At 42.7% G+C, this 25,787-nt stretch overlaps 1 protein-coding gene across 1 annotated transcript; it reads left to right on the forward strand.

Annotated features, from left to right (window-relative positions):
* The first annotated feature begins 11,337 nt into the window (after positions 1-11,337).
* Positions 11,338-25,104, forward strand: LOC110538306 (maternal B9.15 protein). The gene is made up of 5 exons (XM_021625038.2): positions 11,338-11,495; positions 20,432-20,609; positions 20,751-20,888; positions 21,562-21,892; positions 23,132-25,104. Exons 2-5 carry the CDS (start codon positions 20,437-20,439, stop codon positions 23,333-23,335), a joined length of 846 nt encoding a protein of 281 aa, XP_021480713.2. The 5' UTR covers positions 11,338-11,495; positions 20,432-20,436; the 3' UTR covers positions 23,336-25,104.
* The last annotated feature ends 683 nt before the right edge of the window (positions 25,105-25,787 follow it).

The raw sequence follows: 25,787 nt of genomic DNA on the forward strand, positions 1-25,787 counted from the left end.
CATTCTAGAATAATAGTGAAGACATCAACACTATGAAATAACACATATGGAATCAAGTAGTAACCAAAAACGTGTTAAAGAAATCAAAATATATTTTATATTTTAGAGTCTTCTCAGTAGCCACCCTTTGCTTTGCACACCCTTGGCATTCTCTCAACCAGCTTCATGAGGTAGTCACCTGGAATGCTTTTCCAACAGGTTGCCTCCAGGTGGTGAAGGTAGGCAACAACACTTCAACTACGCTGATCCTCAACACAGGGACCCAACAAGGGTGCATACTCAGCACCTTCCTGTACTCCCTGTTCACCCATGACAGCGTGGCCATGCACGCCTCCAACTCAATCATCAAGTTTGCAGATGACATAACAGTGGTAGGCTTGATTACCAACAATGACGAGTAGCCTACAGGGAGAAGGTGAGGGACCTGGCAGAGTCTTGCAAGGAAAATAACATCTCCTCAACATCAAATAAAGCTGATCGTGGACTTCAGGAAAGAGCAGAGGGAGCACGTACCATCCTGGTACGGCACTGCACCGTCCGCAACCGCAAGGCTCTCCAGAGGGTGGTGTGGTCTGCCCAACACATCTCCGGGGGCACACTGCCTGCCCTCCAGGACACCTACAGCACCCGGTGTTACAGGAAGGCCAAGTAAATCATCAAGGACCTCAGCCACCCAAGCCACGGCCTGTTCCCCCCGCTACCATCCAGAAGGCAAGGTCGGTACAAGTGCATCAAAGCTGGGACCGGGAGCCTGAAAAACAGCTTATCTCAAGGCCATCAGACTGGTAAATAGTCACCACTAGCCGGCCCCCGTCCGGTTACTTTAGCATGCATCTTAGAGACTGCTGCCCTATGTACATAGCCATGGAACACTGGTCACTTTAATAATGTTTGGTAAGTTGGTAAGTGTGCACTGCGCCCGGCCCGCCACAGGAGTCGCTGGTGCGTGATGAGACAAGGATATCCCTACCGGCCAAACCCTCACTAACCCGGACGACGCTAGGCCAATTGTGCGTCGCCCCACGGACCTCCCGGTCACGGCCTGTACTACATATTCTATCCATATACTGTCCATATTGTCTATACATCCCATTACATACACATACATATATATTTATACTCCGGACTCCGACATTGTCTGTCCTAATATTTCTATATTTCTTAATTCCATTCTTTTACGTTTTAGATTTCAGTGTATTGTTAGACATTACTGCACTGTTGGAGCTAGGAACAAAAGCATTTTGCTACACCTGCAATAACATCTGCTAAATGTGTGTATGAGACAAAAAAATAAGTTTTTGTTGATGGTGCATGCATGTTTAGGCCAGTGCTTGACTTGGACTGAAATAGGTGCCGGTACCATTTATAATTAAGTGCAGGAACTCCTCAATACTTTTGAGATAATATTCTATAGGAGGTGCAGGAACTCAAGCAGAAGAAAAGATGCCGGTACCCAGTTCTGGTGAGCTCCTGCCCAACTCAAGTACAGTGCTTGGGTAAAAAATAAATAATGTCCTGTTTGGAACAATGACAAGTAGATCATAAAAAAAAAATATATATTATATATATATATATATACATACATGTGTGTGAATACCCAGGCCCACCCGTTCCTACACCCCTGGTACCATGTGTCAAATGTATAACAATGTATGAGATGCCTAAACGTAGTTGAGTGAACTTCACCTTACTTTGTCTCTCTTGAATCCCCACCTCTCCTTTTAGGTATGTGGAGGGCCTTACTCTAAGAGCTCTAAGGAGCCAGACCAGTCTTGGCTTTCAACACTCTCTGTCAGTCCTGATTGGAGCAGGAAGCCAAACGATTCGTGGCTCTTTGGTCAAATGAATTGCTTGTTTATAAGCATTGAGAAAAAAATGCAATCAGTCTTGCCGTCAATGACCGGAATGGCCCACTGAGACGTAGGCTAAGAAAATGTATGGGGAGAGAGAGAAACAGAGATGCAGAGAGCCGAGGGAAGATAGCAGAGGGGAGAAGGAGAGAGAGTGAGAGAGAGACTTTGTTAAATATTCCTTTTGTCGTTAATTAATATTCCAACAGATACACTCTCGACAGACCACAGTGACCCTACAATATCTTTATCCTCTCTCTTTCTCATTCTCCCATCCCACCTTCCCTCTCTCCATTTCTCTCTCTCTGCGATCATTTCCACTTGACTTGGCATCTGGAACAGGGACTATGATCCAATGGAGGGAGGGAAGCAGGGGGGTGAGAGAGTGAAGGAGAGACCAGACAGCAATCTAACACACTGTTCTCTGGCCAGATCCTGCTAAGGTGACGTCACCTTCTTAGCCGCTGAGCCACCCTAGAATTTGAATGTGAAGAGATTAAGTGTGTGTGTGTGTGTGTGGGGGGGAGGGGGGGGATTAGAACTCGGAATTAGATACGAGAGAGAGAGAGAAATAGTGACGGAGAGAGAGAGAATGGAACATGAGAAACAGACCAGCCTGCCCTCTGCTGGTCAAAGAGAAAGTTAGAGAGTTTAGCCTGTATTTCTTCAATCAGAAATCAGACCCACAGCTCCAGCAGTTAGGACCAATAGGTCGCAGCAGTTCATTAGTCGCCATGGCGCCCTAGCAGCAGCCTAAGCACAGAGTTCCTGTACATTTGTACGTACAGTACCAGTCAAAGTTTGGACGTACCTACTCATTCAAGGGTTTTTCTTTATTTTTACTATTTTCTATATTGCAGAATAATAGTGAAGACATCAAAACTATTAAATAGCACATGGAATCATGTAGTAACCAAAAAAGTGTTAAAAAAATCAAAACGTATTATATTATTCAAAGTAGCCAGCCTTTGCCTAGATGACAGCTTTGCACACTCTTGGCATTCTCTCAACCAGCTTAATGAGATAGTCACATGGAATGCATTTCAATTAACAGGTGTGCCTTGTTAAAAGTTAAAAGTTCTTTCCTTCTTAATGCGTTTGAGACAATCAGTTTTGTTGTGACAAGGTAGGGGTGGTACACAGAAGATAGCCCTATTCTGTAAAATACCAAGTCCATATTATGGCAAGAAAAGCTCAAATAAGCAAAGAGAAACGACAGTCCATCATTACTTTAAGACATGAAGGTCAGTCCATAAGAAACATTTCAAAAACTTTTAAAGTTTCTTCAAGTGCAGTCGCAAAAACCATCAAGCACTATGATGAAACTGGCTCTTATGAGGACCGCCACAGGAAAGGAAGACCCAGAGTTACCACTGATGTAGAGGATAAGTTCATTAGAGCCACCAACCTCCGAAATTGCAGCCCAAATAAATGCTTCACAGACACATCTCAACATCAAGTGTTCAGAGGAGACTGCATGAATCATGCCTTCAAGGTCAAATAGCTGCAAAGAAACCACTATTAAAGGACACCAATAATAAGTAGAGACTTGCTTGGGCCAAGAAACACGAGCAATGGACAATAGACCGTTGGAAATCTGTCCTTTGGCCTGATGGGTCCAAATTAGAGATTTTTGGTTCCTCTGTGAGACATAGAGTAGGTGAAAGGATGATCTTCGCATGTGTGGTTACCACCGTGAAGCATGGAGGAAGAGGTGTGATGGTGTGGGGATGCTTTTCTGGTGACACTGTCTGTGATTTATTTAGAATTCAAGGCACACTTAACCAGCATGGCTACCACAGCACTCTGCAGCGATACGCAATCCCATCTGGTTTGGGCTTAGTGGGACTATCATTTGTTTTTCAACAGGACAATGACCCAACTCACCTCCAGGCTGTGTAAGGACTATTTGACCAAGAAGGAGAGTGATGGAGTGTTGCATCATATGACCTGGCCTGTGGGATTTCCTTCATGAAGCTGGATGAGATGCCAAGCTGTCATCATGGCAAAGGGTGGCTACTTTGAAGAATCTAAAATCAAAAATATATTTTGATTTGTTTTAACACTTTTTTGGTTACTACATGATTCCATATGTGTTATTTCATAGTTTTAATGTCTTCACTATTATTATACATTGTAGAAAATAGTAAATATAAATAAAAAATCCTTGAATGTATAGTTGTGTCCAAACCTTTGACAGGTACAGTATATTTTGTTTTATGTTGTTTTTTAATCAGCTGTTACATGTTTTATAACATCAACATATTTTGCATATATCTGGTGGTTTTTACCAACAGACTTACAGATTTGCAGAGAGACTGACAAGTCAACTTTTTTTGTCTAGGCTAGCTAGCTAGCTAACTAATAATGCTTTTCTTTGAATGATGCATCTGGACATTGTACCAGCTTTTTTTGTTTCACCTGGCCGCTGGTGCCTGATCTTTTGAAAACATAAATTGAGGAGTCAATAATGCTTGAGGTATATGAGAATGTCGGCACCAAAATGTAGAAAATGACAACATCACGAGCTGAAAGGAAAACCCAATCTGAAATTTGTTTGACGTGTAGACTTCAAGATGTGCGATCTCTAAATGATAACCATTTCATTAAATACCTCAATGTTCTTCACAAGTTACATTATAGCAATGACTTGAGTTCCAGTGTTGAAATGCAAAACATCAATTGAGGAGTCACCTGAAGCTTGAGAGGAAAAGGAAATGCAGTGGAGGAAAGCAGTGCTGAGGCAGAGGGCTCGTTGTGAGGACGACTGGCTACCACTCTGAACCGTGTGGTAAACTTTCTGTCGCCTAGAGCTGCTAAGGCATCACCCAAGTGGGTGCCACATATTGTGAAGGAGGAGAAGTCCAGTAGCTACATGACTCAGGCTGGTTCCCAGAGTAGCCCTCTACAAGATCATCATCAGACTCCATCTCAACAAAACTCTCCCTAACCACATTAAGCTGATCAAGCCATGAACTGACCCTCTACATTTTTGGAGGATGCATGCGCTCAAAGACTTGACCTCTATTGGTTGACCTAGCTAGCTAGGTTATCCATGATGATGTATTGCTTGACAAAGCTAGCTATAGCTAGGTTACTCATGATGTATTGCTTGACAAAGCTAGCTATAGCTAGGTTACCCATGATGATGTATTGCTTGACAAAGCTAGTTATAGCTAGGTTACTCATTATGTATTGCTTGACAAAGCTAGCTATAGCTAGGTTACCCATGATGATGTATTGCTTGACAAAGCTAGCTATAGCTAGGTTACTCATGATGTATTGATTGTTTGTTTTTTTGCTTTTGAGATGTCTTTCTGTTATGAAAAGCGCTATAGAAGTTTAATAATAAATTATTATTATTATTTATAATATATGCTTTATATCACAGTCATTTACCTTTATAAATGCTATATTATATATATTTCATCCACATTCACCTGCTTGAGAGCACTGTGGCTGGATCTCAACAGTCTGTGTCCGGTTCCTCTCCATTTTTATTTATTTATTTCACCTTTATTTAACCCGGTAGGCCAGTTGAGAACAAGTTCTCATTTACAACTGCAACCTGGCCAAGATAAAGCAAAGCAGTGCGACAAAAAACAACACAGAGTTACTGTAACGGTTTTCCTCCTCTTCTGAAGAGGAGTAGGAAAGATCAGACCAATGCGCAGCGTGGTAAGTGTCCATATTTTAATGAAATATAACCGAACACTGAATACAAAAGAACAAGCGAAATCAATGAAAACCGAAACAGTTCTGTATGGTAAAACACAGACACAGAAAACAACTACCCACAACCCATAGTGGGAAAACAGGCTGCCTAAGTATGGTTCTCAATCAGAGACAACGATAGACAGCTGTCCCTGATTGAGAACCATACCATACACAGAAATACAAAACCTAGAATACACAACATAGAATGCCCACCCCAACTCACGCCCTGACCAAACTAAAACAGAGACATAAAAAAGGAACTAAGGTCAGGACGTGACAGTTACATAGGAAAAACAAAAGTTCAATCAATAATACAATAGAAAAATCTACATACAGTGTGTGAAAATGGAGTAAGGAGGTAAGGCAATAAATAGGCCATAGTAGTGAAGTAATTACAAGTTAGCAAATTAACACTGAATTGATAGATGTGCAGATGATGTGCAAGTAGAAATAGTGGTGGGCAAAAGAGCAAAAAAGTTAATAAAAACAATATGGGGATGAGGTAGGTAGTTGGGTGGGCTATTTACAGATGGGCTATGTACAGCTTCAGCGATCGTTAACCTGCTCAGATAGCTGATGCTTAAAGTTAGTGAGGGGGATATAAGTCTCCAACGTCAGTGATTTTTGCAATTTGTTCCAGTCATTGGCAGCAGAGAACTGGAAGGAAAGGCGGCCAAAGGGGGTGTTGGCTTTGGGGATGACCAGTGGGATTGTCACGACTCTTGTCGTTGGTGGAAGAAGTGGACCAAAGCGCAGCATGGTAAGTGTTCATGATTTATTGTCAAAATCCTTGAACAAAATAACAACGAGCAAAACGACAACGAACAGTTCTGTCAGGTGCAGAAACACAAAACAGAAAATAATCACCCACAAACACAGGTGGAAAAGGCTGCCTAAGAATGATTCCCAATCAGAGACAACGATAGACAGCTGTCCCTGATTGAGAACCATACCCGGGCAAAACATAGAAATACAAAACCTAGAAGTAAAGAACATAGAATGCCCACCCCACATCAAACACTGACCAAACCAAATAGAGACATAAAAAGGCTCTCTAAGGTCAGGGTGTGACAGAGATATACAGTGCCTTGCGAAAGTATTCGGCCCCCTTGAACTTTGCGACCTTTTGCCACATTTCAGGCTTCAAACATAAAGATATAAAACTGTATTTTTTTTGTGAAGAATCAACAACAAGTGGGACACAATCATGAAGTGGAACGACATTTATTGGATATTTCAAACTTTTTTAACAAATCAAAAACTGAAAAATTGGGCGTGCAAAAGACTTATAGACTTATAGACGACCTGGAGCCAGTGGGTCTGGCGACGAATATGTAGCGAGGGCCAGCCGCCGAGAGCATACAGGTCGCAGTGGTGGGTGGTATATGGGGCTTTGGTGACAAAACGGATGGCACTGTGATAGCAAATTGGATGCAGTCTAAGTAGAATGTTGGAGGCTATTTTGTAAATGACATCGCTGAAGATGAGGATCGGTAGGATAGTCAGTTTTATGAGGGTATGCTTGGCAGCGTGAGTGAAGGATGCTTTGTTGCAAAATAGGAAGTCAATTCTAGATTTAATTTTGGATTGGAGATGCTTAATATGAGTCTGGAAGGAGAGTTTACAGTGTAGGAATTTGTAGTTGTAAACATATTCTAAGTCAGAACCGTCCAGAGTAGTGATGCTAGTCGGGCGGGCGGGTGCGGGCAGCGATCGGGTGAAGAGCATGCATTTAGTTTTACTAGCATTTAAGAGCAGTTGGAGGCCACGGAAGGAGTGTTGTTTGGCATTGAAGCTCATTTGGAGGTTTGTTAGCACAGTGTCCAAAGAAGGGCCAGATGTATACAGAATGGTGTCGTCTGCGTAGAGGTGGATCAAGGAATCACCCGCAGCAAGAGCGACATCATTGATATATACAGAGAAAAGAGTCAGCCCGAGAATTGAACCCTGTGGTACCCACATAGAGACTGCCAGAGGTCCGGACAACAGGCCCTCCGATTTGACACACTGAACTCTATCTGAGAAGTAGTTGGTCTGTTGAGTCTGCCGATAAGAATACGGTGATTGACTTTTGAGTCGAAAGCCTTGGCCAGGTCGATGAAGACAGCTGCACAGTACTGTCTTTTATCGATGGTGGTTATGATATCGTTTAGGACCTTGAGCGTGGCTGTGGTGCACCCGTGACCAGCTCGGAAACCGGATTGCACAGCGGAGAAGGTACGGTGGGATTCGAAATGGTCAGTGATTTTAGAAAGGCAGGGCAGGATGGATATACAGTGTATACAGTATTTAGTCAGCCACCAATATTGCAAGTTCTCCCACTTAAAAAGATGAGAGGCCTGTAATTTTCATCATAGGTACACTTCAACTATGACAGACAAAATGAGGGGGAAAAAATGCAGAAAATCACATTGTAGTATTTTTAATGAATTTATTTGCAAATTATGGTGGAAAATAAGTAGTTGGTCAATAACAAAAGTTTATCTCAATACTTTGTTATAAACCCTTTGTTGGCAATGACAGAGGTCAAACGTTTTCTGTAAGTCTTCACAGTTGAAGTGTACCTATGATGAAAATTACAGGCCTCTCTCATCTTTTTAAGTGGGAGAACTTGCACAATTGGTGGCTGACTAAATATTTGTTTGCCCCCCTGTAGGTCTGTAACAGTTTGGGTCTAGAGTGTCCCCCCCTTTGAGGAGGGGGGAGAAATGAGTCCTATGTCGACATAACCTGAAAGGCCGCTCAGCAAGGAAGAAGCCACTGCTCCAAAACCGCCATAAGAAAGCCAGACTACGGTTTGCAACTGCACATGGGGACAAAGATCGTACTTTTTGGAGAAATGTCCTCTGGTCTGATGAAACAAAAATAGAACTGTTCAGTCATAATGACCACCGTTCTGTTTGGAGGAAAAAGAGGGATGCTTGCAAGATGAAGAACACCATCCCAACCATGAAGCATGGGGAGGGCAGCATCATGTTGTTGGGGTGCTTTGTTGCAGGAGGGACTGGTGCACTTCACAAAATAGATGGCAGCATGAGGATGGAAAATGATGTGGATATATTGAAGCAACATCTCAAGACTTCAGTCAGGAAGTTAAAGCTTGGTCGCAAATGGGTCTTCCAAATGGACATTGACCCCAAGCATACTTCAAAAGTTGTGGCAAAATGGCTTAAGGACAACAAGTCAAAGTATTGGAGTGGGCATCACAAAGCCGTGAACTCAATCCTATAGAAAATGTGTGGGCAGAACTGAAAAAGTGTGTGCAAGCAAGGAGGCCTAAAAACCTGACTCAGTTACACCAGCTCTGTCAGGAGGAATGGGCCAAAATGAACCCAAATTATTGTGGGAAGCTTGTGGAAGGCTACCCGAAACGTTTGACCCAAGTTAAACAATTTAAAGGCAATGTTACCAAATACTAATTGAGTGTATGTAAACTTCTGACCCAGGAATGTGATGAAAGAAATAAAAGCTGAAATGAATCATTCTCTTTACTATTATTCTGACATTTCACATTCTTAAAATAAAGTGGTGATCCTAACTGACCTAAGACAGGGAATTTTTACGATTAAATGTCAGGAATTGTGAAAAACTGAGTTTAAATGTATTTGTCTAAGGTCTATGTAAACTTCCGACTTCAACTGTATGGTGTTCAGGACACAGCTGGGAGCTGAGGGTGGTGTATAACAGTTGGCAACAGTGAAATACTTATTTCTGGAGAGATACACTTTTTTAAATTACAAGCTCGAAATGTTTGGGCATAGACCTGGAAAGTATGACAGAACTTTGCAGGCTAACTCCTCCCCCTTTGGCAGTTCTATCTTGATGGAAAATTTGTAGTTGGGGATGGAAATCTCAGAATTTTTGTTGGCCTTCCTAATCCAGGATTCAGACATGGCAAGGACATCAGGGTTGGCGTAGTGTGCTAAAGCAGTGAGTAAAACAAACTTAGGGAGAAGGCTTCTGATGTTAACATGCATGAAATCAAGGCTTTTCCGGTTACAGAAGTGAACAAATGAGAGTGCCTGGGGACACACAGGGCCTGGGTTAACCTCGACATCACCCAGAGGAACAGAGGAGGAGTAGGATGCTACAGCTAAAGGCTATCAAAACTGGTCGCCTAGTGCGTTGGGGACAGACAATAGAAGGAGAAGATTTCTGGGCATGGTAGAATAGATTCAGGGCATAATGTACAGACAGGGGTATGGTATGGTGTGGGTACAGTGGAGAGAAACCTAGGCATTGAGTGATGATAAGAGAGGTTGCATCTCTGGAGGCATTAGTTATGCTAGGTGAGGTCACCCCATGTGCGGGAGGTGGGACAAAAGAGGTATCTGAGGCATGTTGAGTGGGGCTAGGGGCTCCGCAGTAAAATGAAACAATGATACTTACCCTAAACAACAGTATACAAAGCATATTGACATTAGAGAGAGACAAAGTGAGGCATAAAGCAATCACAGGTGTTGATTGGGAGCTACCTAAGACAACGGGTAAGACAGCACTAGCTGTCTTAGACAACAACAACAGGTAAAATGGCGATGAATGGGCAGAGAGGGTCAGTTAACTACACACAGGGCCTGAGTTCGAGGCTGGGGCCGACAGATAAACAAAACAAGCAAAATGGTGTACCGTGATTCTTGGAACAGTCAGCAGGCATCAGCTATGTAGCCAGGTGAACAGCAATAGATGAAACAGGGAAGTCGTTACTACGCCAGCAACCGTGAGACACAGCGTTCATAAAGTGAGCAGGCCGTGGCTAGCAGAAGCGTCTTCATCGACGTCCGACAAAGGCAGGTTGAGGGCACATCGGATGGAATTACATCGGCAGACCAGTAGTGATGGATCTGCGGGGCTCCGTGTCGACAAAGGGTCCAGGCCAATTGGCAAAAGAGGTAGCTGGAGTAATTTAGTTTGCTAGCCGGGAGATGCGCCTGGCTCAAGGCTAACTGGTGCTAGCTTCGGGACAAGGGCGTTAGCCACTATAGCCACTCAGTAGCAGCTAGCTAGTTGCAATGATCCGATGCAAAGGTCCAGAGCTTACGGCAGGAATCCGACGAAGTAGTGGCTTCTAGTCGTGTTAGTGAAGAGTCCGGGAGGCATCAGCTGTGTAGCCGAGTGATCATTGGGTCATCTGGTTGTCAGAGACGACTGATGGTACCAACATGCAGGCCTAGGAAGTCACTACATTCACACTTACATAGGGTCAAAATAACTTTGAAATGAACATGGAAGCTTATCACAGATGGATTTCAAGTTGAGTAGACTGACATTTTACATTAAGGGGCTGTTGTTGTAGTATTCTTACAAGCCAAATGTTGTTAGGCCTACTATTCATCAATATAAATAATAATTGGTTAGTACTATAATAACGTTATAACATGGTAAGAATTACATTTCATCCTTACATGTTTTTGAATGATAGCCTATGATAGTAGAAGACCCTCAGTTCACCCGGGCTTACCATATATGGTCTGTAGTGGAAGTCTCAAGGTGTAGTAAAAGGGAGTCAGCATATTGCTCATAGCACTGAACCAGGAAGTGAGTCATATTGACGGTGTTACGTCTCGCTTGCACCAGATCCTCCTACGCAACAGATGGAAAACCTCAATTGCAGATACCTCGCGTCCTCTCTCCTCGTCTCTTTATCAAAACCCATTGGAGGAGAGGGTCAGAGGGGCGGGACCTCTTGCTTTTTCATCCAATGGGTTTTGAGAAAAGACGAGCGCGAGAGGACGCGAGGAGAAGGCAATTGAGATATTCCCAAAGACCAACGCAAAACCAGGAACGTGGATCGCTTTGACTGTACTAAAGAGAACAAGGAAGCAACATGTGCCGATAACTATACAAGTGGTCTGATCACAGCAATATAGAGAGGAAATAGAGACAATTGTCATTGTACTGGATATTTAAAATACTGCTGTTATTATACAGGTAAGGGAGAAATATTGAGAAGTTTACCATATTTGTAAGTCAACCTTTTGATGTGATTGAAACATAATTTTGTAAACAAATGTAGGATCTTTTCACGTGTGATTTAAATAACTTGGTAATTGTTTGGTTATTACAAACGTTGTAAATGTATTTATTATTTTGGGAAAATGTTGCTTAATGACTAGAAATTACAGCAATTACAACAGCCTACTCACCAAGTCAATCCTTGTAGCATGTAATAATTTAATTGTAGCCTAGTTTAATTGTTGTTAGCTTTTTTATTCCCAAATCGGAATATTATTGAAGTTTGTATATTTTAAACAATGTAAACTTATTCTTTAGGATAAACGCAGAATCTATTCAAGTAAACGTTTTGAATTTCCAATTACATGGGGGAATTTCCGCATTGAGAACCCACTCCCCTGTTCAATGTTTTCGAACGAGGTAAAAACAAAGTCGCCACCACAACGCGGAAAATTACAAAAAACACGGCTGAACGGAAAACCCAATCTGAAATCTGTTTGACGTGTAGCCTATAGGATGTGTGATCTCTAAATGATAACCATTTAATGTTCTTCACAAGTTACATTATAGCAATCACTTGAGTTCAAGTGTTACAATGTATCCAATCTCTGCAGTGTGGACTCTTTCCATGGGCTCAGGAAGCACGTGGCCGGGCTATAGGACACTCAAATCCACTCTTTTAGATCTGAAGTTTCAGCTGTTTTCTTGCAATTTACATGAACTTGCTATCAACAAGACTCACCACATGGCATGGGCCAACAATCTAATGTATTGTATATGCTGCTATAACATTACTGTGCTATAACCATAATATTCCAAGCAGCCATATTACACAACAACAGATATTAATTAACTGGTCTCAAAGAAATACAGACAGCAATTATAACACTGAAGCTTCTCACTGCCAGTGTTCACTCATTTTATTATATAAGTTATGGAACTGTTAGGCTAGGTGGACTGGTTCAGATTATTGGGACACCATGTCAACTTTCTCACCCTTGCACAACATGGACTGACATGTATGTTGTTATTGGGCTGTAGAGAGGTCATGTCTCGGTCTTTACACAAAGATCAATACAGGGGTTGCTGCAATACCAACACCTCAGTCTTACTGCTTTGTCTGTTAGAGGCAATGGGCCACAGTGTCCTGTCACTCAAAGACTCTGCTTCTGGAACGGTTGATCTGCTTGTAAATGCAATTTACCTACAGATCTGACTTGACTTAAAGACACAACCAGGTTCATTTTCACCTCTTTATCACCTAATTTATTACAAAAGGCACATCTCAATAAGAGGTCCAGGTTTATCTTGACATTAAACAAGGGGGGGGGGGGGTATTTCATCTTCAAATAAAATTATATTGATCACATACACATATTTAGCAGATGTCATTGTGGGTGAAAAGCTTGTGTTCCTAGCTCCAACAGTGCTGTAGTATCTAACAGTTCACAACAATGCACACAAGTCTAAAAGTAAAACAATGGAATTTAAAAATATATAAATATTAGGATGAGCAATGTCAAAGTGGCATTGACTAGAATACAGTATATACAGAATACAGTATATACATATGAAATGAGTAAAACAGTATGCTAACATTATTAAAGTGACCAGTGGTTCCATGTCTATGTACATAGGGCAGCAGCCTCTAGGGTGCAGGGTTGCGTAACTGGGTGGTAGCCAGCTAGTGGTGGCTATTTAACAGTCTGATGGCCTTGAGATAGAAGCTGTTTTTCAGTCTCTCGGTCCCACCTTTGCTGCACCTGTACTGACCTTGCCATCTGGATGATAGCAGGGTGAACAGGCCGTGGCTCGGGTGGTTGATGTCCTCTATTGTCCTCTATTTTCCCTCAAGCAAGAGAGGATGCCAATAACGTCACATCAGACCAACTCCTTGAAGTTTTCAGTTGTGTTTAAAAAACACAATTTTCTCAAAACGTATTATTTTAACCGTGTGTGTACCAGAGCAGGCTGGTGAGGGGAGGACGGCTCATAATAACGAATGGAATGGTATCAAACATTCCATTAATTCTGTTCCAGCAATTACTATGAGCCTGCCCTCCCCAGTTAAAGTGCCACCATTGGTGTGTACATTACTGGATTTATACTCTGGAAATTATTTTTTAACTTGTACCTATATGAAAGTGGATTCTCGACCGTCACTAACATGAAAACTAAATAATGGCACAGACTGTGTGTGGAAAATGATTTGAGACTGAGACTCTCTCCAATACAACCCAACATTGCAGAGTTATGTGCATCCTTTCAAGCATACCCTTCTCATTAACCTGTGGTGAGTTACTCACCATTTTCGATGAACAAATAAGGTTTTATATGTAAGATGGTTAGATAAAGAGCCAAATTGTAGATTATTCTCATATTATTATTTGTGCCCTGGTCCTATAAGAGCTCTTTGTCACTTCCCACGATCCGGGTTGTGGCAAAAACTTAGTCATTCTTATGTTTAATGACTGTATCGTATAGTGTGTGTGTGGCAGGCTTACAATGACGGCAAAAAACAACATTTGAGAGTGCGCTGACTAGAGGGGGTACTAAGCTGGAGGTTGAATGTTTGAAGGGGTACGGGACTATAAAAAGTTTGGGAACCACCGATCTAGGACATACAGATCTAGGACATAGATGAGGGTCTTAGCAGAATGCAGATTTGTTCATGGCATTACATTTTTTAACTGAAAAAATGGCATTTATAGACAGGAAGATGTTTAATTCTGGTCTCAGTGGTCCTAACATATTCTAATCTAATCATGAGCAACGTCCACATCAATCCAGTCTAAATAAGGTGGTGAATGATTTAGTCATGACAGCGATAATGGCACTTTAATATGCAAAGTTTATGATGACAGATGAGGCAACCAGTAAAAAATCAAATCAAATCAAATCAAATCAAATTTTATTTGTCACATACACATGGTTAGCAGATGTTAATGCGAGTGTAGCGAAATGCTTGTGCTTCTAGTTCCGACAATGCAGTAATAACAAGTAATCTAACTAACAATTCCAAAACTACTGTCTTGTACACAGTGTAAGGGGATAAAGAATATGTACATAAGGATATATGAATGAGTGATGGTACAGAGCAGCATAGGCAAGATACAGTAGATGGTATCGGGTACAGTATGTACAATGAGATGAGTATGTAAACAAAGTGGCATAGTATAGTATAAAGTGGCTAGTGATACATGTATTACATAAGGATACCGTCGATGATATAGAGTACAGTATATACGTATGCGTATGAGATGAATAATGTAGGGTAAGTAACATTTATATAAGGTAGCATTGTTTAAAGTGGCTAGTGATATATTTACATCATTTCCCATCAATTCCCATTATTAAAGTGGCTGGAGTTGAGTCAGTGTCAGTGTGTTGGCAGCAGCCACTCAGTGTTAGTGGTGGCTGTTTAACAGTCTGATGGCCTTGAGATAGAAGCTGTTTTTCAGTCTCTCGGTCCCAGCTTTGATGCACCTGTACTGACCTCGCCTTCTGGATGATAGCGGGGTGAACAGGCAGTGGCTCGGGTGGTTGATGTCCTTGATGATCTTTATGGCCTTCCTGTGACATCGGGTGGTGTAGGTGTCCTGGAGGGCAGGTAGTTTGCCCCCGGTGATGCGTTGTGCAGACCTCACTACCCTCTGGAGAGCCTTACGGTTGAGGGCGGTGCAGTTGCCATACCAGGCGGTGATACAGCCCGCCAGGATGCTCTCGATTGTGCATCTGTAGAAGTTTGTGAGTGCTTTTGGTGACAAGCCGAATTTCTTCAGCCTCCTGAGGTTGAAGAGGCGCTGCTGCGCCTTCTTCACGATGCTGTCTGTGTGAGTGGACCAATTCAGTTTGTCTGTGATGTGTATGCCGAGGAACTTAAAACTTGCTACCCTCTCCACTACTGTTCCATCGATGTGGATAGGGGGGTGTTCCCTCTGCTGTTTCCTGAAGTCCACAATCATCTCCTTAGTTTTGTTGACGTTGAGTGTGAGGTTGTTTTCCTGACACCACACTCCGAGGGCCCTCACCTCCTCCCTGTAGGCCGTCTCATCGTTGTTGGTAATCAAGCCTACCACTGTTGTGTCGTCCGCAAACTTGATGATTGAGTTGGAGGCGTGCGTGGCCACGCAGTCGTGGGTGAACAGGGAGTACAGGAGAGGGCTCAGAACGCAACCTTGTGGGGCCCCAGTGTTGAGGATCAGCGGGGAGGAGATGTTGTTGCCTACCCTCACCACCTGGGGGCGGCCCGTCAGGAAGTCCAGTACCCAGTTGCACAGGGCGGGGTCGAGACCCAGGGTCTCGAGCTTGATGACGAGCTTGGAGGGTACTATGGTGTTGAATGCCGAGCTGTAGTCGATGAACAGCATTCTCACATAGGTATTCCTCTTGTCCAGATGGGTTAGGGCAGTGTGCAGTGTGGTTGAGATTGCATCGTCTGTGGACCTATTTGGGCGGTAAGCAAATTGGAGTGGGTCTAGGGTGTCAGGTAGGGTGGAGGTGATATGGTCCTTGACTAGTCTCTCAAAGCACTTCATGATGACGGATGTGAGTGCTACGGGGCGTAGGTCATTTAGCTCAGTTACCTTAGCTTTCTTGGGAACAGGAACAATGGTGGCCCTCTTGAAGCATGTGGGAACAGCAGACTGGTATAGGGATTGATTGAATATGTCCGTAAACACACCGGCCAGCTGGTCTGCGCATGCTCTGAGGGCGCGGCTGGGGATGCCATCTGGGCCTGCAGCCTTGCGAGGGTTAACACGTTTAAATGTCTTACTCACCTCGGCTGCAGTGAAGGAGAGACCGCATGTTTTCGTTGCAGGCCGTGTCAGTGGCACTGTATTGTCCTCAAAGCGGGCAAAAAAGTTATTTAGTCTGCCTGGGAGCAAGACATCCTGGTCCGTGACTGGGCTGGGTTTCTTCCTGTAGTCCGTGATTGACTGTAGACCCTGCCACATGCCTCTTGTGTCTGAGCCGTTGAATTGAGATTCTACTTTGTCTCTGTACTGGCGCTTAGCTTGTTTGATAGCCTTGCGGAGGGAATAGCTGCACTGTTTGTATTCGGTCATGTTACCAGACACCTTGCCCTGATTAAAAGCAGTGGTTCGCGCTTTCAGTTTCACACGAATGCTGCCATCAATCCACGGTTTCTGGTTAGGGAATGTTTTAATCGTTGCTATGGGAACGACATCTTCAACGCACGTTCTAATGAACTCGCACACCGAATCAGCGTATTCGTCAATGTTGTTATCTGACGCAATACGAAACATCTCCCAGTCCACGTGATGGAAGCAGTCTTGGAGTGTGGAGTCAGCTTGGTCGGACCAGCGTTGGACAGACCTCAGCGTGGGAGCCTCTTGTTTTAGTTTCTGTCTGTAGGCAGGGATCAACAAAATGGAGTCGTGGTCAGCTTTTCCGAAAGGGGGGCGGGGCAGGGCCTTATATGCGTCGCGGAAGTTAGAGTAACAATGGTCCAAGGTCTTTCCTCCCCTGGTTGCGCAATCGATATGCTGATAAAATTTGGGGAGTCTTGTTTTCAGATTAGCCTTGTTAAAATCCCCAGCTACAATGAATGCAGCCTCCGGATAAATTGTTTCCAGTTTGCAGAGAGTTAAATAAAGTTCGTTCAGAGCCATCGATGTGTCTGCTTGGGGGGGGATATATACGGCTGTGATTATAATCGAAGAGAATTCTCTTGGTAGATAATGCGGTCTACATTTGATTGTGAGGAATTCTAAATCAGGTGAACAGAAGGATTTGAGTTCCTGTATGTTTCTTTCATCGCACCATGTCACGTTAGTCATAAGGCATACGCCCCCGCCCCTCTTTTTACCAGAAAGATGTTTTTTCCTGTCTGCGCGATGCGTGGAGAAACCTGTTGGCTGCACCGCTTCGGATTGCGTCTCTCCAGTAAGCCACGTTTCCATGAAGCAAAGAACGTTACAGTCTCTGATGTCCCTCTGGAATGCTACCCTTGCTCGGATTTCATCAACCTTGTTGTCAAGAGACTGGACATTGGCAAGAAGAATGCTAGGGAGTGGTGCGCGCTGTGCCCGTCTCCGGAGTCTGACCAGAAGACCGCCTCGTTTCCCTCTCTTTCGGAGTCGTTTTTTTGGGTCGCTGCATAGGATCCACTCCGTTGTCCTGTTTGTAAGGCAGAACACAGGATCCGCGTCGCGAAAAACATATTCTTGGTCGTACTGATGGTGAGTTGATGCTGATCTTATATTCAGTAGTTCTTCTCGACTGTATGTAATGAAACCTAAGATGACCTGGGGTACTAATGTAAGAAATAACACGTAAAAAAACAAAAAACTGCATAGTTTCCTAGGAACGCGAAGCGAGGCGGCCATCTCTGTCGGCGCCGGAATGACTGGGCCATTATCTAACATGAGTTCAGCTCTCTGAGCTGTAAGAGGTTTCACACTAGACTGCAGAGTGGAGTGGAGCATCGCACAGAATTAAACTTCTCACCACCTGTTGACCTGATAACCCTCACCATTGCATGCCCTGGCCTAGATACTGCACAAGACCTACATTACCAAGTTCAGAGATGCTCATGTCTCTCAATTTGCCTCTCAATGTCCTCAGTGATGTACAGCAGTGGACAAAATATGTGTCTGTTAGTTACACTTTTGAGAAATGGCTCTACCGTTGTAGAATCTTAATTTGATCACTCTGTTGTTGCTGAAATGCACCGCAGGAAATACAGAGGAGCACACTAACACACAGTTATATTAACAATATTATACTTTTCATGTAGCCTACCTTCGGTCAGCTAATAGCCGAACCACCGATCGACCAACATTATGGACTAAACGTTCCAATCCAGTCGCTGCAGGATTATCTTGCTGTGACAATACAGGCCAAATTAAGATCATATGTTTCTGTGCAGTCTGAAAAATAACAAACATGTGGCGATAGTTGTGGTTGATATTATTAGACTGAAAGACATTATGTGTCTGTGAAGTTAGAGAAGTGGTCAGACTGGGAACTAATCAGTCAGAACAATGTGATGAGTCGATAGTCTGTCTGTAACAGGCTGTTACTGTATTTCTGCAAAGATGTAGGATCTTCATTTGGTCACCCTGTTGCAGGAGAACTGTTCTGCACTACAGGACATTTTAAACTTAGTGTTTTTGAGGTTTAAAAAGGCTTCTGAAGTTTATAGTTTCCACTTTAAATTTCAGACTTGATTTTCCCTTACAGAAAATGTATCAACCCCTACAGAAACATACATTAATTATAATCCACATAATAATTCACATTTCCTGTTGATGCAGGATTATTTTCCTGCTGTAGCAAACTCGCTCAAATTAAGGTCATTACATCAGCCACGTCTCACTGACATTCCTATTGGGTTTTTGGGGCTTTTCAGTCCATTGAAATTGGTCCATGTCACATTTTTAGACGGGATCACATATAACCAAATAGTCTACCCTTCTTCTGTACACCCACCCCTAAGGTAAAAAGGAATACCATTCTGTCACCCCCCCCCCCTGTAAATATCCTGTTGCCTATCTATCAGTCTTTCTTTCCACCGGCGGTGGGACGAGGCAGTTTAAGAGTGCAGACTAGAGGCACCACCTGCAAATGCTTTTCAGTTATGCCAGCAATCTGAAACAGGAAATCCTAGCTGAAAAACCATCGTCAGCTGGGTGTAGAGAGTTGTCTTCAGACTGAGGTTACTGTTTGTAGTGTGCATCTGTGTCTGTCTGCGTGTGTTTATGTGAAAGAGAGATAGAGGGAGAGAGTTTCGACATAACATCCTGAGGCACACTGAGTTCTTCAAGGAATTGTGACCGTGTACTGGTAGAGTCCTAATGAAAAATGCATTCTGTTATTCACTAAGATACAATCAGAGTACTATGTGATCATCAAAAGCATCTGAAAGCAATATTGTGAAGTAATAATGTAATGAATATAAGTTACAATGTGGTTACAAACTGTATAAGCTCACTGAACCTACCCCACTGGGACAATACTGGTTGAATCAATGTTGTTTCCTAATAATTTCAACGACCACACACACATACAGTCATTACCCTGTCACCAGACAAAGTCTGTCACCTCCGGGAAGATGCTTAAGGTGGAATATAATTGTCACGCCTTCCTCAAGCTGATGCAACCAGATTCTCCCTGACTCTCTCTGTATGTCAGGTCTACACTAACAACAACAATTAACCCTCGCACCTCGACTAAACCAGAGCAGGAAGTCAACACACTTGCACTCCTCACATACGTAGTTTCATGATGGCTAATCAGCTACACTGGCTCAGTGTTTCTGCTAAGCTGGCAAACATTACACTTCTTTGACCTGTACTGTAGGCAGGGGTTGTACTGTACCTTCTCCCCTGTGTCAATCTGACACTGTCTGGCACTATTGAGAAGAAACAGACTGAATTGATCAGAAGGCACATACTGTACCTTTGGTCTGTTCCTGAATCTGACACGTTTTAAGCATGTGACATATTCATAGGCCAACATGGCCTATGAGTCTTTTTGCATCTTGTTTGCCTGTATACAAATTACGACCTTTGGCTCCCAGTTTGTTTCAACAACAGAAGGCCAGTCTGACTTGCGTACATTGAACATATACCTCTAGTGTGGTCTGAAGGTAATGATAATAGAAAGCACACAGTGGCTAAATACTCTAGGAAGTGGTCTTATCCGAGGAGCTGACTTCCTCCTGCCCTACATTAGATTGAAAGGTAGACTGTGAAATAGGGCTATACTAGGGTTTGAGAAACTGAGAAAATAATTTTGTTGATAGTGGTGGTGGCTTGTGAATTGTACACACGCTGTAGTTTTGGAATATTTTCCCCCATGCTGTACAGTTGGTTCAAATCTTCTAAATTAGTTGAGTAGCTTTACAGGATAGACTAATGTTTTCTGCACCTATTTCCTCACAGAAACGATGAAGAGAGAGGTCAACGCCGGGGTGAATTTCCTGAGGCTCCTAGCCGTGGAGCAGGGTGGCTTGGATGGCACCAAAGCTGACGCTTTTGCTGAAAAGCTGCGGCAACTTCTGGTCAACAAATTCAAAGACCACTGGTACCCCGACAACCCCAACAAAGGACAGGCATTCAGGTAAACAACAAGGGAAGTGAAATATTAAAGAAGGGAAGTAACTGGGTTGTTATGTCATTTGGATGTCTCTGAGAAGACAAAAATATGAGGATAAGTTTACTGGTACAGGTGAACAGATTTCTGCCCTTTGACCCCTCTTAGGTGCATCAGGGTAAGCGAGGGGGTGCCGTGTGATGAGGAGGTGCTGAAGGCGTGTGAGGAGAGCAAGCTCAAACTCAGTGAGCTGGGCCTCCCATGTGAGATTGCGCTGTGGATCGACCCACTGGAGGTGTGCGCACGGTGAGTCACACTATGTTACTCACACGTGCACAGACGTACACACACAGTGAGACAGTGACATACTCAGTCTCAGAGACAGAAGGCAGAGGAAGGCTTTCATTCATCATTCATTGTACAGTCATACAGTCAGCTCTCTGGAGGTACCATATTTATCATCATGATGCATGTGTTGTACGAACCTGCCCACTATGTGATGACTCATCAAGTTACGGTAGGAGGAGGGTGAGACCAACTACAGTGAGGAAATGATCCCAAGTGAGATGGGTTGATACAAGTGAAACTGTTGCACCCTTCAACCTTTTACTTCAGTGGACTAAATCAGGGTCACACAGAGTGTTTCTTGGTAATCTTAAACAAATCTATTGTGAAACAAAAGTATACACCTCACACACATGGTTATGGGCTTAAAAAAATAAGACACCTGTTCCAAATCAGATATAGAGTTGAAATCTATTCAATTTAGAGTTTGCATCCCAATATTAGACTTTATATACATCACAGAAGACTGAAATATTAAAAAAACACCCAATTTGTGGCGGCTTTTTTGATTATGAAAAATATTAATAACATTCCACCCATGAAGCCACTAGGACATTTGACTGCAGGAAAGGGCTACAAGGTTGTCTATAGGTTTTGTTACAGAAACTAATGTATTCTCTTTCCTCTCTCACAGGTCAGGGGAGAACTGCAGGTACTTCACAGTAGCTCGTTTCAAAGAAGGAGAAGAGGAAGATGTGAAAGGAGACAAAGATGTCGACCTGGATACGTCCGACTACCACTCCGCCACCTCGTCTGACTGTGGCTCTACTATCTCCAGCGACACAGACACAGAGGACGAGGGGAAGGATGGAGAGACGGTGGGAAGAAAAGATGAGGAGAAGAAGAAAGAGAAGGAGGGAAAGAAAGAGAAGGTGGAGGGCATACCTTGTGTGATTGCCATGATGCCCAGGGTTCGGGACAGGTTCAGGGTGGAGCATGCTCAACAGAAGGTCACCAAAACACTGGTAAGAACTTTTCTGTTAATCTACATTACCTTAACCTCTCTAGGGTACGTGGGACGGTAGCGTCCCTGAAATTGTAGAGCTCGAAATTCAAAAATGCTCAATTCAAATATTTAACATTCTTGAAAATATATATGTTTTATACATCAAAGTAAAGCTTAACTTCTTGTTAATCCAGCCGCTGTGTCAGATTTCAAAAAGGCTTTACGACGAAAGCAAACCATGCGATTATCTGAAGACAGAGCCCCGCATACAGAAGCATGAAAAACATATTTCAACCAGGCAGGTGCGACACAAAAGTCAGAAATAGCGATATAAAAAATGCATTACCTTTGATGATCTTCTTCTGTTGGCACTTCAAAAGGTCCCAGTTACACCACAAATGGCCCTTTTGTTCGATAATGTCCTTCTTTATATCCATAAAAACTCTGTTTAGCTGGCACGCTTCAGTCAATTATCCACTCAGTTTCCCTCCATCAAAGTGCATACAAAATGAATCCCAAACGTTACTAATAAACTTTTCCAAACAAGTCAAACAACGTTTATAATCAAACCTTAGGTGTCCTAATACGCAAATAAACGATACAATTTAAGACGAAGAATAGTATGTTCCTTACCGGAGATAAATAAGAAAGAACGCCCTTTCCTCCACGAGCTTGGAAACACTACAGCCAAAATGGGAGCCACCTAGAAAAACTACAATTTTTTCCAAAAACCAGCCTGAAACTCTTTCTAAAGACTAGTCTAGTGGAAGCCCTAGAAACTGCAATATGGGAGGATTTGGCCTTATTATTAAAATACTAGCCATTAAAAATAGTGGTAAGCTGAAAATTGTTGTTTTGGGATGGTTTGTCCTCTGGGTTTCGCCTGCCATATCAGTTATGTTATACTCATAGACATTACTTTAACAGTTTTGAAACTTTAGAATGTTTTCTATCCAAATGTACCGATTATATGCATATCCTAGCTTCCGGGCCTGAGTAACAGGCAATTTACATTGGGCACGCTTTTCATCCGGATGTCAAAATACTGCCCCCTACCCCAGAGTGGTTAATGTGGTACCACATCTCTCTCTCTGACATCCGCAATGTAGCACTGTGGACACGTGGATTCACGTAGCACCAGATCCTACACATACAGAAGAAGTGCTCTCTAAGTACTATCTGATTATTGATATGAAGATGAATTATAATCAGAATCCTATCTAAGATCTTTCTCTCCCTCTGTTCGCTCTCTCTCCAGCTCCAGCCCACCTCTCAGCAGTACTACTACCACCCTGCCCCTGTGTGGCCCACAACGTACAAGAAGAAGGGTCCTGTGTTCCTCACCACAATATACGCGCCTCCGCCTCCCCCAGCGTTCGGCTACTACGTCTTGCCCCAGCCACCCCCGCAGTTCATCATGCCTTATGCCACTCTGCAGCCATGGGGGGCTGTGAAGAGCTAAACCAACTGGTTGGAGAGGGAGAGGTACCTATGAGCCAATCACGATGGGTCTATGCAGGTTTTTGAAGGTGTGGGTGAGGCGCAGTTAAGATAGTTTGACAAAATATTTGAAGGGTTAGCGGGGAGCACATCTTGTTTCATTATCATTTTTTAATTGCTGTACACTTCTTTTTCTTATTTTTGGTGAAAATCAGTTTTGGGGATTTCCTCTATGTAACTTTCTTAGGTAGAATTGCCACTGACGTAAACAAGGAATATACTAAAACAGGCATTTAGCAAATATTGCTACAGGCACTTCCCTAAGGGTTGCCAGTGTGTTTTGGTTTAGGGTAATCCGCTGATTAAAAGTAGTCTATTCATATTGCTGAAGTGTCTAGAGTAGGCCTGCTAGACAGTCTGTTGCATATTGACTAGTTTAGTGTGATACTGTATTCCAGTGGTATTACCCCGCGAGGTCCGGAGCCTGCTGGCTTTCTTTTCTACCTGATAAGGAATTACACCCACCTGGTGTCCTAGGTTTAAATCAGTGCCTGATTAGAGGGGTATTCCTTCATTGGGTGCTCATAACATCTCAGGAATCCTCAGCAATAAGCTGAAAGCCTAAGCTTTTTTGATGGTTTTATATATATTTTTTAAATATTATAGACTACCTTTTCATCTGTCACCTCTATGAAGCATCAAAATGGTGAATGTGCACTGTAGGATATAGGCCAGGGCTGCCCAATCATGGTCCTGCTGGGCCTAAAAACACATCTGTTTTTTGTTTCTACCTGGTAGTTAATTGGACTGTGATTGTTATCTGTCAAGTACAGACCTCTCTCTATTTTATAATAATTAACAGACCAACCAGAAGCTTTTTGTACATACTGTAACCTATTAAGAAATAGTAATTATCAACCACATTTGTTTTTTGGAATTTGTTGTCATTTATTTTTCCACCTATGGGTGGTACCAACACTTTGTTGTAAAGTCAAATTCCACGCATATTTATGTATATTCTCTATTTTATATATCTTGATAAAGTTTGTAGTGTTGGTGCATGTATAATTTTAATAGTTATTTGTTTATAATTTCCTTTTTTAGAAATCTTTAGTCTGCTTTAGGCCAGATTGAAGAACAATCTGTCCTTAATGGCGATGTACTCTTATAATCTCCACCCGGCACAGCCAGAAGAGGACTGGCCAACCCTCAGAGCCTGGTTCCTCTCTAGGTTTCTTCCTAGGTTCCTGCTGTTCTAGGGAGTTTTTCCTAGGCACCGTGCTGCATTGATTGCTGTTAGGGGTTTTAGGCTGCATTTCTGTATAGCACTTTGTGACATCTGCTGATGTAAAAAGGGCTTTATAAATAAATGTGATTGAGTGATTGCTGGGATAAAATGGGTCTGAACTGAACTGTATTCACTCCTGTGTAATCAGTCTTCCATGGATTTACTGTAAATAGTTTTATTTACTGGAAATGAAAAATGCTTGGGTGATCCAAATGTTTAGCTTTAATATGAATAGGTGTTTTCATAACTTAATACTTATATTCTCTATTTTTATACAAACTTTTATTGGCCCATTGATCTGCTCTGGATGCATATTTATTCAATGTTATGAACTGCCTTTTCACGTCTTCTGAGTACAGAGCAGTACTCTGTTCACACGATTATTACTGTATCTGATAGACAATTGGTCATGCTAATGTTTATGTTAAGCTGTGTCAGTTTTTATACTTATCTCTCTGTCTTGTCAGCACATAACATTAAATCAACCGATTTCTAAAATCAAACTGTGTTTTTGCAATCTGTTACCTTGTGTATACTGTAGTATATTGAGAGAATATGTACAGGGGTAAGAAAGTATGTGAAACATTTGGAATTACCTGGATTCCTGCATAAATTGGTCACAAAATTTGATCTGAAATTCATCTAGGTCACAACAATACACTAATAACACACAAACAATTATACGTGTTCATGTATTGAACAGACCGTGTAAACAATCACAGTGCAGGGTTCACCCTTGGATTTAATAACTGGTTGACCCTCCTTTGGCTGCAATAACCTCAACCAAACATTTTCCGTAGTTGCGGATCAGACCTGCACAAAGGTCAGGAGGAATTTTGGACCATTTCTCTTTACAAAACTGTTTCAGTTCAGCAATATTCTTGGGATGTCTGGTGTGAACTGCTCTCGAGGTCATGCATTTCAATCGGGTTGAGGTCAGGACTGGGCCACTCCAGAAGGCGTATATTCTTCTGTTGATGATTTACTTATGTGTTTTGGGTCGTTGTCCTGTTGCATCACCCAACTTCTGTTGAGCTTCAACTGGCGGACAGATAGCGGACAGATAGCCTTACATTCTCCTGCAAAATGTCTTGATGAGGTTTTTCCTCCACACTGTGTTGTGTGTTCCTTCCAAACAACTCAACTGTAGTTTCATCTGTCCACAGAATATTTTGCCAGTAGCGCT

Source organism: Oncorhynchus mykiss, chromosome 2 (genome assembly GCF_013265735.2).
Source record: "Oncorhynchus mykiss isolate Arlee chromosome 2, USDA_OmykA_1.1, whole genome shotgun sequence".
Taxonomy (NCBI): Eukaryota; Metazoa; Chordata; class Actinopteri; order Salmoniformes; family Salmonidae; genus Oncorhynchus; species Oncorhynchus mykiss.